The following is a 15930-nucleotide window of genomic DNA, read 5'->3' as shown; positions in this document are numbered from 1 at the left end:
GAAAGAGATGTATCTTGCTCTGGAATGTATTACTGAATATGTTAAAGCTGTAATGAAATGCTTCTTCTAATCATGTGGTTATTAATTTTAAAAAATCACAAAAAATGAGTTTTTCTATATGAAGCAGTATCTTCTAAAATGAAATGGAGATCTTTTTTAAAGGCTGAAACCTCATTCAATTTTATGTCTTATAGGGTTTATATGGAGTACAATAATGTATAACTGTATGAATTCAACACTGTGAACCTAAATATTGCAGCCAATTTTGAAAGAGATGCATCTTTGCTCTGGAAACTGTTACTATGTCAATGATGTTGTAATGAAATGCTTCTACAAATTATGTGGTTATTAAACAAATTTAAAAATACAGGGCTATTGTTAGAATGACAGAGCCCACAATTTGTTTTCAGCCCACTTCTCTGACTTGTATTACACACCCAGTTACAGTCTTGGATTAAATGGATGCAGGCAAGCATTGGAGTTACCTGTAGCTACTAAATAATGTCCTTTTGTGTTTCTCTGATTATACAAATGTTGCCTTTAATGTTTTCCTTTACCCATAATAAAATAATTTAATAAAAAAGTCCCCAAAATAAAATAGCTCTTAGTGGAATAACAACATCATTTGAATTTATGTTTGCTGTTCTAACAAATATTGTCTTGAACGTCTCTGGGTAGTGATGTGATCACTCAATGACTCTGGAGTGAATCACTGAACAACTGTAGGACTCTTATCTTAGACAAAGATGACCCTAGATTTAATAAAACATCTGAAAGACAAGGTCCTAATTTCAACTACAAAGAAAAAAATTTATCCTATTCTTTTACTCTAACCTCTAAGCCAGCTGGCAGAGATCAAATGTCATTCCTAGGGGCCAGGTTTTAAGAATGGCCTCCCATAAGCCTGTATCAAAAATATTCAGAATGGAGTAAAAAAATTTTAAAGAGAAGGCAGGTCTGAGAGGTTATCTTTTACCAGAGCTACAACAGCAGAAGTCCCTATTTGGAGAAAATGCTCTCAGTGGCCAACTTTTCTTTATGCCAAACACACACACACACACACACACACACACACACACACACGCACGCACGCACGCACGTACGCATGCACACACACACACACACACAGAGCTCCAGAAATACTAGTATTGATTTATTTGTTTGTGTGTGGTATACATGTATAGTGCATACGAACGTGTGTACATGTGTCCAGGTGTATGTGTGGAGACTAGAGAAGAACATCAGCTGTTGTCCACTGTCCTGCTCTACCACTCTGAACTTTACTCTACTGGGACTAGATCTCTCACAGAATCTGAAACTAGGCTGATGTCCATCAAGCCCCAGTGATTCTCCTGCGCCTGCCTCTTACAGTAATGGGATTATAGGTCCATGACCACACATGGTGTTTTAAACATGTTCCGGGCATTTGAACTCAGGTTCTCTTGCACAGCAAGTGGTCTTACATATTATCTTACTTGTTTCTTACACAGAAAGTGTCTTACCTGCTAAGCCATCTCCTTAGCCCTGTTTTATTTATTTATTTTTTCAAGACACGGTCTCATTATATAGTTTAGGCAGGGCTCAAACTTGTGATCTTCCTTATTCTGTTTCCCAAGAGATAGCCATGCAGCTAGCTATGAACAAGAGAGATCTTGCCTCAAACAATATGGAAGGTCAAGACTCCCATTGGGGTTTTCCTTTGACCTCTACTTCTACATGTGCGCTGTGGCACAGATACACACACACACACACACACACACACACACACACACACACAACAATAAAGAAGTAAAAGAGATATAAATTGCTCTTATTAGTACACAACACAATCCTACCCTTAAAAGATTCTAAAGACTCTACCAGTGAACTCTTAGATCTGATAAGCATTTTCAGCAAAGCAGCAGGATACAAAATCAATATAGAAAAATCAATAGCTTTTCTATACTCCAATAACCAACCTGGCAAGGAAGAAATCAGCAAAACAATCTCATTCATAGTAACTTCAAGAAAGCAAACATAAAATACTTAGGAGTAAATCTGACCAAGGGGGAAAAAGATCTCTACCATTAGAACTTCCAGGCACTGAGGAAATTGAATAAGATGTTAGAAGATGAAAAGATCCCCCATGATCATGGATGGGCACAATTAATATTGTGAAATGGTCTATTCAAAAATCTACAATTTTTGAACTGCACAATCTCCCTAAAAATTCTATTGACATTCTCACAGAATTTGGAAAATCAATCCTAAAATTCAGAGTGAAGCAGAAGACGCCCCGAGTAACTAGCACAACTGTAAGCAGAAAAGGTAAGGCACTGACCTCAAATTATACTACAGAGCCATAGTAAGAAAAACTGCATGGCCTGCACAGAAAGCAGACAGACTAGTGGAACAGAACAGAGTTCTCAGAATAAACTCACCAGCTACAGATACTTAATTTTTGACAAAGGTGTCAACATTTGACAAGAGACACCCTCTTCAAATGGTCCTGGAAAAACCAGACATCCACATGCAAATAAATAAAACCAGATCTTTATCTTTTACCCTGCTCATAAATCAATTTAAAATGGACTAAGATCTGAAATTCTGAAACTGCTAAAGGAAAATCTAGACAAAACATGTTTAGACACAGACGTACCAAAAACTTTATGAAAAAAGACTCCAATAGCACAGGAAATAACCCATAAACTGGCAAGTAGGATTACATGACACAAAAAATCTCTGTATAGCAAAGAAAATCAGCAAAGAGACAGCTAATGGAAGAGGAAAAAAATCGCCAACTGCACACTAGACCAGGCCTAGTATCTAGAATTTGTAGAGCTATAAAAATTCAATGTAAAACACAAATAAATAAATAGACTAGTGAATTTAGCTTCAGTTTCAGGCATCATTTGACTCAATGACACTGATCTCTTGTTACAGCTGATTTTTCAACTGAGGGTGCAGTCTGAGGCTTGGCACCTTGAGAGGCCATTAATGAGAGTGCAGGTTCAATTTCAGTGGAGACCCCAGCATGTTGGAGATGCCAGGACCATGGGACGACCACCAAGGGCAGTGTCGGGTGTGGAATGGAGCTCACTTGAACCTACTAGACCAGCTGTGTGTGCAGATGTTAGAGTCGGAGTCAGAGAAGCAGAGCTGCACAAGCTCTTCAGAGTGAGATCATGCGTGTATCTCAGGTGTCCAACACTGAGGTACATTACTGGACTTTGGTTTCACTTAAGTGCCCACTTCTTCCCTTTTGAAATAAGACAGTTTGTAATTTGTTTTGAATTTTACAGGAGCCCACAGTTAACAACATTTTTAAGAGACTGACCTTTTAAAGTGTTTAAATTTTTAAAAGACCATAGGACTTTTGAAGCTGATATATATATATATATATATATATGTGTGTGTGTAATTTTTTAAAGTTAAACTACCACTATATTATGATATTAATATTAACATATCTTGGGGACAAGAAATGGAACAATTGTGGAGAAAAATTGTGGTATAATAGTGATGTATTTGTGTGTCAAGTTTGACACGAAGTCAGTTGTAGGTAGCATCAGTTGTCAACTTGACACACTTGGGTAGAGGGAACCTCAACTGAGGAATTTTCTCCATTGGACTGGCCTGAGGTCATACCTGTGGGGCATTTTCTTGATTGTTGAATGATGTGGGAGGGCCCAGCCCACAGGGTGGGTGGTGCCACCCCTGGGCAGGTGGTCCTGTGTTGTATAAGAAAGCAGGCTAAGCAGGGGCCAGGGGAGAGAGCCAGTAAGCAGTTTCCCCTATGGTCTGGATTTTAGCTCCTGCCTCCAGGTTTCTGCCCTGAGTTCCTGCCTTGACTTCCCTCAGTGATGAGCGATGACCTGGGGGATGTTAGATAAAATGAACCCTTTCCTCCCCAAATTGCTTTTAGTCAGTATTTCATCCTAGCAACAAAAATCAAACTAGAATAGTTTTGAATAAGTTGTCAAAAGAAATAGTGCATATGGTCTATAAGTATTTGAAAAAATGTTTAACATTCTTAGCTATTGGAAAATGCACGTTAAAACTATATTGATATTCCATCTTATCTCGTTGAGAATGAAAGTAAAGCAGCTATCAGTATGGATGTTCCTCAAAACACTAAGAACTGGAGCTGGAGAGATGGCTCAGCAGTTAAGAACACTGGTTGTTCATGCAGAAGACCTGGGTTTGAATCCCAGCATCCATATCGAAGCTAACAACTGTCCATAACTCCAGTTCCAGGGGACCTGACAACCTCTCTGTCCTCTGCAGGCATTGCACAACATGGGTGCACTTATCTACATGCAGGCAATACACACACATAAAATGAAAATAATAAATAAATAATTTTTTTTTAAAAAACACTAAAAACAGAGCTACCATGTGATCTAGATATGAAGGATTCTAAGTCAGCATACCAGAGAGATACTCAGATATGATGCACTATAGCCAGTATATGGAACCAGACCAGGGGCCGATGAATGCATAAAACACTGTATATACACACAATGGAAATTTGATTCCTTGTCACAAAGAATCAAATCATGAAATCTATAAGAAAATGGATGGTTATCATGTTAAGAAAAATAAGGTAGACTCAGAAAGACAAAATATTGCATGCTTTCTGTCATATATACAATCTGGATTAAAATTTCTAAAAACATACACGCACATATCTGTGTTTGAATGAAACATGTAAGCAGAAAGAGGGCTGTGAGAGGAGGGAGACAATGTCTAAAGGAAGGTAACAGGCAACCAAGAGGGCAGCGGAATGCATGTGACATAAAGGCCAGAGGAGGGTGATTGGGGAGGAGGACGGAGGATGGGGACTATGAGCTGAGGGAAGGGGCGCTCAGCAAGTGGGCAAATAAGAAGCAAGGGCCGTGATGTGTACTCATGAAAGTGCTACAGATCTTCCCACTGCTTTGCATGTTAGCTATAAGAAATAAAAAAGCAAAACAAAATTTTTAGAAGGGAATAAAGCAAGAGATACATGAAAAATTTAAAATATCATAAGAAAACTCAACAAACGTATGGCATCAAATGCGATGTTAATCCAAGTAACTCAAATGGAACAGAAGAAATATGAATAGGTAGTTACAAAGAAAGAATTGGAAACATGGTAAAAGACTGGGACTGAGGAATTGGCAGTCAGTAAGTTACCTGTAACAAGCAAGGGGACACAAGTTCAGATTCTCAGAACCACATAAAAAACCTGGCAGTAACCTAGGCCTGGCCTTGTGCTGGAGGCTGGTGGAGACAGCCAGATTCCTGATGTTCATCTGCTAGTCAGACCAGCTGAACTGATGAGCTTTTGGTTCTCAAAAACATATATGTAGAGTGTGCAAGGAAAAACATCTGATGTTTCTATCTGGGCCTCCACATGGACCTGTATGCACAAGTGTACATAACATACACAGACACATGGACACAAATACAGACACATAGACACATACACAGACATACACACACAAATACACACAAACACACATAAATACACACAGACACATGCACATACACACATACACATAGACATACAAATACACACAGGCACACAAAATACACACATACAGACACACACATACACACAGACACACAGACACAGACATACACAGACACACACATAGGCACACACACAGCCACACAGACACATCCAGACTCTATACTTTAAAACCCCAGGAGTGGATGCTATACAAAGCAGTGAGCACAGGGCCTGGCATACATTAATCTCTCAGTAAATTAGCTAACTCCCATCATTGCTGATGACTAAAAGATACTTATGAAAGTGTTTGAATGTCTTTGGCACTTACCTCCATTGTAAAACCTATGACTTTGAAGCACTGCTCAATTCGTTCACACTGGGATTTGTAGAAACTGTTGTTCATCATGTCCTGCACTGTTCGCAGGTGGTCATTTTGGAGGTACCTGAAACACGTATGGAAGGAAGGATAGGAGTCTGAAGTCACACCACAAGACAAAGCATCAACATACAGCAAGGATGCTCACCTTGGAGGCTTATTTTCAGGCAGTTTATAAAGGGCCAGTTTCTTCTTTTCAGCCAAACCAGCATAAATGTAGTAAAAAATATGAAAATTTTTTTCTCCACTGAAGAAAACAAGACATTTTCAAGAAGATGGTTAGCAAGAACATTTATTAACTGTCATAATAGAACAAAACCAACAACTGTAAGTGCCCACATGGACTTCCTTGGATACTGCATTTTGACATTCTTTTCTAATGCCATTGTTTCCAACTATTCACAGCATTTGGTGGTGGTGCTAATCACCATCGCGTTCTGACAGTGACTTTCCAGGAATTGTTCTAGGCAGTAGGAACATAGCTGGAGCAAAACAGCCCAGAATGTTTACTTCTAGGAATTCATTTGTCAGGGGGAATGGGCAGGAAAAGGAGATAAAATGCACAGCAAGCCAGATGGAGAAAAGTGCGAATTATCTCAAATATCCGCGGGAATCCTTGGGGCAGGCTTGGTATCCCCATTTTATATACTTAGGGCGCTGTGGCTCAGCGTTCCCTATCTCCCATAGAGCTACTGATCTGATGATTACCCTATATTCAAACTATGTTGATTTGGCACCACAGACCACATCCTCAACCATCTTTTCAATATTATCTTTCCAGGGCTCCATTTTTCCTGGAAAGAATCTTTCTGTAACTCAAATTCCATGACTATGGCACTAAGTATAATGAGCACTTCTCAGGTGTTGAAATACTTCAATTTGGGTAACAGCTTAATAGTGAGTCATGCTGGACCTCAGGGTCCATGCCCTGCTGTCCCTTCCCCCACAGCTTCTCCTTGCTCAGCTTGGCTCCTGAGACGGATCACACGTGCAAGCTCCTGCTGAAATAGAAGAGGCCCCTCTGGTTTTCCTGGTCCTTTCTTCTCCATGTCCCTTCTTTGGCTCTGGTTAATTTCACTCCTGACAGTCCCAGTGGCTGTCTGGGAGATGCTGGGGTTTGGACCTATCTGTGCATTCTTATTCTCTCACAATCAACGCTTCTATTTTAGATTGTCCCTAAATCTTGATTGCTCATTCATTATCATCAGGGGTTGTGGTAGGAAAGGGAACTTCTTATTAGGGTTAAGTTAATAATAGTGCCACAAACTGTAAGACTGGCTACCCCTACTTCTTACCCCTCTTCCAGTTAGTATAAAATTTACAAAGCTCTGGATATTCCCACAGGAGTTGGATGATAAGATGCTACATCACCACTGTGGATTCTCTGCCACAGTGCACTTGGTGGTGGCCTGAGCTGGCTCAGGGCCTTTATCTGTTGTTGCTACCTGAGGCACAGAAACAACAGGACAGTTTGTTATCCCCCTTTCCTCTCCTTCACCCCCTTCACAGTGGATCAGTGGACTTAGGGGCCAATGAAAGAATTTTAGGAAAGGACTGATAATTATTAATTTGATATTTTTGCTTGAGCAAGAGAATCTTTGAAAGCTCGTTCACACAGACATGGGATGGGAAAAGGCGCACTTTTTAATGTATAACTCTATATACTCTACTGAAAAGATCAGAAAGGATTTAAAAATCTCTTCTAGCTCTTCTGCATATTGTGCAGTGTAATCTTAATGAAGAGAGAACATTTTCTCTTTTTAGGTATTATTGCTATTATTGCTGTTGTATTTTAAAAATATTTTATTTATTACTTTTATTTTATGTATATGACTGTATTGCCTGCACGTATGTAAGTGCACCCGTGGCATGCAATGCCCACGGAGGTCAGAAGAAGGTGTCAGATCTTCCTGTAACTGGACCTATGGATGGTTGTTAGGCACCATGTGGGTGCTGGGAATCAAACCTGGGTACTCTGCAAGGGCACTTAGTGTCTTAAAAGAGGTATTTAGAAATAATATTTCTGTTGATCTTTTGAGGTCTCACTGTGCAGTCCAAGCTGGCTTTGAATCCATAATCCACCTACCTCAGCCTCTGGAGTGCTTGGCATTAAGGCAGCCACCACCCTGCGCAAACTTTAGAATGATGTGTTCTCTCCTACATGGAAATTTGCCTTGGAACCAATGATTGCCAAAATATATATGTATAGATTTACTTCTCTAATGATGAAGGAAAGGATGACAAGTTTGGAACTCTGTGATTTTACTTTACAATCTCTAGTTTGGGTACAAGATCCTGCAAAAAGTCATTATGAGAATTAGTTTGAGAGCAGCATCTGCTTCAGGGATGTAACACACAGTTCACGTAAGGCTAAAAGAATGTGGTTAAAGTCTTGTGTCTGTGTTGCACCGAAGCTATTTCACCTACTCTATTTGGTCTTTCGTGTTAATGAATAAACATAATATGGAGGTGCAGAATTTGATAAAGCAGATTTATGTTCTTTCTTGTTAGCATTTGCTGATGAAGGAAGACTTCAAAAGCGAAACTATGCTGTTACTGACTAGTATGCATTGTATATCGAGACTCTTGTGTTTGGGAGGGCATAGTATCATGAAGCCTTAGAAAAGTTAAATGTCTAGGAAATCCAAGTCCTCCAAATGTCAGGTCAGAAGAAACAAGGCCTTGAAATAAAAATAGAAGCAAAAGAAAACAGAGGAAAAGTGCAAAGGTGATTATAGAGAGAAAAATAAACATCTTCACAAGTGGTTGAAAGGCAAGTTGGGTGTTCCATAGTTACAGGAGGCTAGCTCCAAAAGAGAGAGACGATAGGAGAGGATAAGGTGCTGGGCTGTGACAGCAACTGAATTTGAGGTGGCAGCAGGCTGTGTGGGTCAGCAGAAATGGATAAGGTGACCTCAGGAGGGGGTAAGAAGTACATTTTTGGATATTGATTACAAACAACTGCATGAGGCCCCGATGTCAAAAGAGATTATGAACTGAGAGTAAAGACAGAAAGTCATATGGCCTCAAGGACAAATCTTGGTACTTTTGCATTTTAGGACTGAATGAATGAATTTAAGAGAAGAAAAATTGTCATGGAGGTAGGAGAGGAATCAGGAGGAATCAATCATGGAGGTTTCAAGGCTATTGCAGACAAAAGGGCCAGCACATCCTTCCTTCACTTCAAACCTTCTAACTAATATTGTGAACTGTGGGGGATCAAACTCAGGGAGGGACCTGCGCATGCTTGGCAAGCCCTACACTATTTAAGTAAACCTCTCCCTACACATCCTTCCTTGAGAACCACCCAGATTCACAGTTTCCATCCCTGCCTTGTTGCAGCCATTTGAGACTGAGATGTATCAACATTGTACATAGCAAAAATAACAAAGGGTCATGAAAGTGGGCTGTGGACTTGGTGAGAGGAGGGAGTGTTGGTAGCAGTGGGAGGGGGAGAAGAGAAGGTGGGGTGGGGGCTGGGTGTGACCAGAATGTGTTATATACAGGTGTGAAACTGTCAAAGAACAATTTAAACTTCAAAAAGTTAGAACCAAACTAAAGTTTAGTTTAGTTCCCATGTTTTTAGCACCACACAATAATGGAACGTCTCTAGGACTAGCGCAGCATATAATTTAGTTTGCTTTGTTCCTCTGGAATCATGCTGATTGCTCTGTGTGTCACACTTCAATGATGCAATGTACAATTAGTGAAGTGACTCATATTTTTAGACACATAAAATGAGTGGATTTCTCTATAACGATCAGCTTACATTTACTGAGACTGTAATTTCACAAGACCTGGAGATACTATGGGAAACACACTGACCTTCAGTGAATAAACAGAGTTAAAGCAACAGGAAAAGAACCTAGCTCCAAAGATCAGCCATCTCGTGTCCTACCCCAAACCACATCAAAGTTGTACTTAAGGTGACAGAGAACCACAGAGCCCATGCCTGTGTTCCCATTAGTGCTGTGGGACAATGCAGGGTCACAGCAGGTTACCAAATGGTGTTCTCTGACCTGACCCCACTTCTTGGGGAATCCTCTACCAAGTGCTTCTTCAGAGTGCTTCTCTGTCATGTTCAGGAACTCCCTTAGGATGATCTCATGGGGGCTTGAACTATGGAGATTAACTGTGTAACCAAGGCCCCTAACACCCTCAAAACTGGGCAAAATCTTTACAGTCTGTGGCTTAACTAACCTGTAACAGCTCTGAATCTTTGCTGAAGAGGCTACCGAGCTACTGAGGGAGCTTTGCATTCCTGAGGCTCCACACAGTCATCACAGACAACAGTACTGTTGCCTCCTGGTCTCCCAGTCTCGTCTGTCTTCTCCTTGTAACCTACCTGCTCATACTTGCACCTGAACTCATCTCCTACTTTCCTCAAGACTAGAGACCAATGAATGGTCAATGAGTTTGAGCCAAGGCACGTAGGGTACTTAGGAAAGTACTTTTTCCTAAGAATCTTCTTAGTTGTCTTTAAGTCTCCTGTGTTCAGTACAAAGTGGACATTCAATAAATATTTGTCAAATGGATGAAGGAATGCTTTAATGAGTGAATGAACTGATGAGCAGAGGGCTTTGGAGTTAACCAGAGAGGCAAGTGTTTGGACTCCACTGCAGTCACATATTAACATTCTGCATTAGGTGGATGATTCTGTCAGTCTCATATTCTTCATGAATAAAAGACACAATGATACTCGCATGGCGACGTAGCAGATAAGAAACATAATGGGAATGAGGTGCTTAGCACAGTGCCCAACTGGTCCATGACAGCATAGAATGTGCCTGCCACTTTATGTCCAAACGGGGCCTAATAAGGAGCTTTCCAGGGAGGAAGTTACAATCAAGGTTTGCTGAACTCCAGTTCCAACAGGAGGAAACCAGCAGAAACAGCCATAATGTTTATTTCTGAGAGTTATCTAGCACCGTCTTCAATGGTCATTTTCTCTCAAGCAGCCTCTTTGTAAAACTTTCTTCTTTAATACCTTACATTAGAAAAGGATTTAAGCTACAATTTATTGGCGTACCATCATGAGAAAAGTGGTCTAAAAATGAATGTGGTCAGAGTCTGAGGTGGGCTGATCTGGGCAGAGGAGAAAAAGAAGGTGAAAGAATCAGTCCTCCTAAAAGAAAGTGTAAGTTCATTAAAAAAAAGCTCGAGCCTGCCTTGGTTCCTCTCTGGTTCTCAGAGTGGCAGTCTCCCTTGCTTATGACTCCTGAATGCTTAGCTCTGCAGACTGCATGACCTGAGTCCCTCCTGTGGGGAAAGGGGCAGGGAAGGATTTATGCACTCCATTTCCTTTGGCAGAGGATATGTTCCTGTAAGGCTACAGATCTGTAGTTAATATACACCCCTAGCTGTAGCTGTCTTCAGGCTCTGTGGTGCTCTTTCCCTCTGCTCCATAGGCCGGTGGGTGCAAATGGTTTCCACCCTTGTTAGTCTGGGTTGATCATTCATTCTTGATTCTTTGATGCCTGTTCTATCTTTATAAATTTTTCAGTCAAATCCTTTGAACTTGTTCTTTCCTCTTCATAATTGTCATTGATAGAGTCTATTCAAACTCATAATTTTGTCTTTTTTTCAGAGCTGAGATCAAGCTCATAATTTTAAAATGTACCTATGACTCAGTGAATAAGAGATGACTCAGTGAATAAGAGTGCTTGCTATGCAAACATGAGGACCCAAGTTGAAACTCCTAGAACCCACATAAGAGGCTGGCCAGGTATGGATGCATGTGCCCATAATCCCAATATAGGGGGACAGAAATGGGTGTATCTTGAGATCTCACTGACCAGTCAACCTAACCCAAATGTGTCCTTCCAGTTCAGTGAGAGATCTTTTTTCAAGAGAACAAGGCAGAGAGTGATAGAGAAACACCCAGCACCCTCCACTGGCTTCTGTACAGAGTGTGAACCTGCACACTCATATTCATATACCACACACACGAAAGAGAAAAATGAACCTAGGAATAATTCTGCCTCTCAGTTTTAAAGGTCACAAAAGCTTTTGTAGAATATAAAATGCAATCAAAATTAAGTAAAATAAAAAACTATATAGGTTTTAATTAGGTTGGGGTTTGGGTGCCAGGTATGAGTTCCTCCTGTGAAGTGGGCCTAAAATCCAATCAGAATATATTTGGATGACTCTGGTGGTGCAATCAGTTAGTGATGGGTACTTATACAGGAAGCAATTGGTTACCCTGTGTGGTGGTTTGAATAAGAAATGTCCTCCATAGACTTCAGGTATTTGAACAATTGGCTGTAGTTGGTGGGGCTGTTTGTGGAGGTTTTGGGGGTGTGGCCTAGCTGGAAGAAGCTGGTCATGGGGGCAGGTGTGCTGGATAGCTCTGGTTTTCAACTTGACACACCTGGGAAGAGGGAACCTCAATTTGGGGATTTCCTCTATTAGGTTGGCCTGCTGGCATGCCTGTGAGACATTTTCTTCCTTGTTAATTAATGTGAGAGGGCCCAGTCCATTGTGGGTGGTGCCACCACTGGCCACCTACAAAAAAGCAGGCTGAGCACAGGCCAGGGGAGCAAGCCAGTAAACAGTGCTCTTCTGAGGTCTGTGCTTCAGCTCCTGCCTCCAGGTCCCTGAGTTCCTTGGCTTAGCGACGGACTATCACTTTGAAAGAGTGAGATGAAGTACAGACTTTCCCCCAAGCTGGTTTTTGGTCAATGTTTTATCTCAGCAATAAAGAAGCAAACTAGGACAGTGGGCTTTGAGAGTTCATAGCCTTACCCACTTCCAGTTTGTCCTCCTGTGCTTGCTTAAAGATGTAAGCATTCAGCTTTTTGCTTTGGCCATCTCTGCCACCATGTCTCCCAACTACAGTGAATTCTTATCCCTCTAGGACTATAAGCCAAATAAACTCTTCCTTCTATAAGTTGCCTTGGTCATAGTGTTTTGTCACAGTAATACAAAAGGAACTAATACACTCCATAACAGTCAAGCCACTATTGCACCAGTGGGCACATCTTCTCTGCTAGGTTGGTATCGTAGTTCATCGGGTTCGCAGATGAGTAAGTCCACTGATAACTTGCATCTCCCCTCAGAAGCATGATAGCACCTCTGTCACTATGAAGCTGGGCAGCAGGAGGAAGCTTCCAGTCAGTTCTAATTTGTTTCTCTGTGTTTTACAACCAAAATATGTGGCACCTTCAAAAACAGGGTCTTATCATTGATTCTGGTGGGCATCCAAGAGGATTATCAAGAACCTGTGTTATTTGGGAGGCCTCTGGGGCTTCCTTGACCAACAGCTCCTAAGGGGGCATCCCACAGTGGGCACTGAGAGTTTTAATGACCCACACCTTCTAGGAACAGCATTATTGAGCCATGAAAATGTCTACCTTCAGACATCTTTTATAAACTTATATATTTAAATTGGCTTACATCTTAGCAGGTTTCCATAAGGCTTTTTCATACACCCTTCACTTTGGTTAACCCTTCCCTCTCCTTGTCTCCCCCATCCCTGTACCCCAACCCTACTTGAACTTTTCTATCCCCAGGGATTCCCTCTTCTACTTTCATATTTCTATGTTCTTCCTTAATATGCCTGTTAAACTCTCCTGGCTTCCTGCCTCTACAGGTATTCCAAGTTAAACACACAAATTAAAAAAAAATCTAAGCTAGGATTTACAAATGAGTGAGAACACCCAATGTCTGTCTTTCTGGGTCTGGGTTACCTCACTCAGTATATTTTCCATTTCCATTACCTTACTGCAAGTTTCATAATTTCACTTTTCTTTTTTAAGTTTCACTTTCCTTTATAGCAGAATTTAATTATATATATCCATAGTCCATGAATGAGGAGGCCATGGGTCCTGAGGGAGAGGGGATTTACTACTATTGTTTTGCTAAATGGACATGCTGTCAAACTTCCCTCTAAACAGGTCTATACTCATAAACTGCTCTCAGCTTTGATCAGAGAATCTTCTGTTTGCAGTGAGCAGCGGTCAATGCAGAGACTGGTAACTGTTTAATGTGCTGGGAACAAGTGATTGGCCCTAAACAGGACATTTATATCACCCTTCCAAGGCTCAAGGACCATGGTGGAAGAAGGGACAGAAAAAAGAGCTGGAGAAGCTGGAAGGAGCACTGTGTAACACTGTCCTCTGGACAGGACATGGCAGTTGCACCCAATAACTCAGGGCAGCAGTGATTTCCTATAGAAGACATGCATAAGACTGGGCCCCCCGCCAGTTCACCATGGATCGGGGAGGGGCTTATAAGGCCTCACCCATTGCAAAGGAGCTGTAAAGAATTAAAGATTGCAGGGACTGAAGGAGTCATACTCTGGAGTTGTGTAGCTACTCGAATATTGCCCCCACTCAAGCAAATAATCCCCCCCTTCTTCCTTACACATATTGCATGAAAGTAGTAAGAAGACTTGGGAAGAAAAGATTTGGTGAGAGGGGAAAGGGAATAAGAGAGAGGATAGTGGGAAGGAATCTTTGATCAAATAACATTACACACATGTATGGAATTGCAAAGTTTTTAAAAGGCCAAAATGACCTTGGTTATAGTTCAAGCTGATGGTGAATTTGAACTTGAAGTGCTTTTCCTTATGAATAATTAAAATAGTTTCTTAGGTTATTTGAGAAAAAAAGCTTATTTAATACACAGTCTGTCTTAAATGCTATTCTTGTCCTAGTTTTCGAACACACCCTGCAGTTCTTGAACGATCATTAAGAAAGTATTTCTCACTACAGACTCAGGACCTCAGTGTGTAACTCCAGAAGCCTAATCATGGTATTCCATGTGATGTTCTGGCCCATAACTCCATGGAGCATGCTGGGAACAATGTACCTTGACATTCTTGTATAACATGATCATCACCCCATCTAAATATCAACATCTTACTCTTCCTAGTTCTGTTCCCAACTGAGGGCAAAAACATTATGAGAGCAGAATGAAGAATTTTGAGACACATTTGTATCCACATCTGCATATGACCTTGAGGTTCCCCTAGGTATGGATGACAAAGGCATGGTGTTTCTACATGGTTCTAGATTCTGGGCACATGCCAATAATGGTATCTGATATTTATCTTCAAGACACTAGCTGTTCCTAATGTTCACAGTTATTATCACAGTTACTACTATATTGCTTTCAAGCATGTCCAACCTTTTGATATTGTGATGATACAATGTCATCTACAAAGTTTGTGTTTGGGAACCACATAAGCAGGTTGGAAAAAGAAACAAGACAATACCTCTTAACACCTTAAGTGAGCTTACAGTTCTGTGCTGGGCTGTGTTTGTAGTTGTCTTTGGCTGCGGGATGGCCTTCTTACTATGGAAGTTCACTATGCTGAATTCTACACTACAGATATTTCCTTACCTCACAGGTAGGTACTAGTGCCTTTTCCACTTTAAAGATGAAAACGTGAAGTGCAGAGAGGTTAACTAAACTGATTCAAATTACATTCACAGCAAGTTACAGAATCAAGATCTTCTGAAGGTTTTTAAATGTCATACCCTGGGGAGACTAATCCATTCTGGAGCCACAATTCAAATTATATTTATGAGGCTTAGGTTGTAGCTCCATGGTACAGCAGGTGACTAGCATGCCCAAGGCCTTTAATTTGATCCTCAGCACCATACACACACACACACACACACACACACACACACACACACACACACACACACACTAATACATAACAAGAGCTTTGTTCCTGTGAATTTAGCTAACATGTTACTAAAATGAAGTAGAATGTTTCGCATGAAATGAACACGAAAGAGTCTAAATTGTCACTCTCTTAAAAAATAATATAGCCATTAGGGTACAAATCTAATGTATAACTATAATTTCATCAAAAGATAACAAAAATGTTTTAAAAGTTGTTAGACAGGAAAGAAACTTTATTGCTTATCTGCAAACTGCCAAAAGAAACTTAAAAGAACATGAATGGGGCCTGGAGTGGTTAAAAGCACTTGCTATTTTTGTGGAGGACCTGGGTTTAGTTCCTAGCACCCACATGGATGCTTACAATCCTCTGTAACTCCAGTTCCAAGGGATCCAATGCCTTTTTCTGGCCTCCAAGGACACTGCACACATGTGGTGCAGTTAT

At 40.8% G+C, this 15930-nt stretch overlaps 1 protein-coding gene across 1 annotated transcript in view; it reads right to left on the bottom strand.

Annotated features, from left to right (window-relative positions):
- The window catches only part of Myo3a (myosin IIIA), a 256799-nt gene that overhangs the window by 117533 nt on the left and 123336 nt on the right, over nt 1-15930 (bottom strand). Inside the window, exons 14-15 of the mRNA XM_008831744.1 lie at nt 6001-6099; nt 5805-5919 (exon numbers count right to left, since the gene is read on the bottom strand). Of these exons, the coding sequence (XP_008829966.1) occupies nt 5805-5919; nt 6001-6099 (214 nt within the window). The remainder of the gene's footprint in view (nt 1-5804; nt 5920-6000; nt 6100-15930) is intronic.

Source organism: Nannospalax galili, unplaced genomic scaffold, assembly GCF_000622305.1.
Source record: "Nannospalax galili isolate Female #2095 unplaced genomic scaffold, S.galili_v1.0 scaffold14, whole genome shotgun sequence".
In the NCBI taxonomy this organism is placed as follows: Eukaryota; Metazoa; Chordata; class Mammalia; order Rodentia; family Spalacidae; genus Nannospalax; species Nannospalax galili.
The sequence above is the reverse complement of the archived record's forward strand: the minus strand, read 5'-3'. Positions and strand labels throughout refer to the sequence as shown.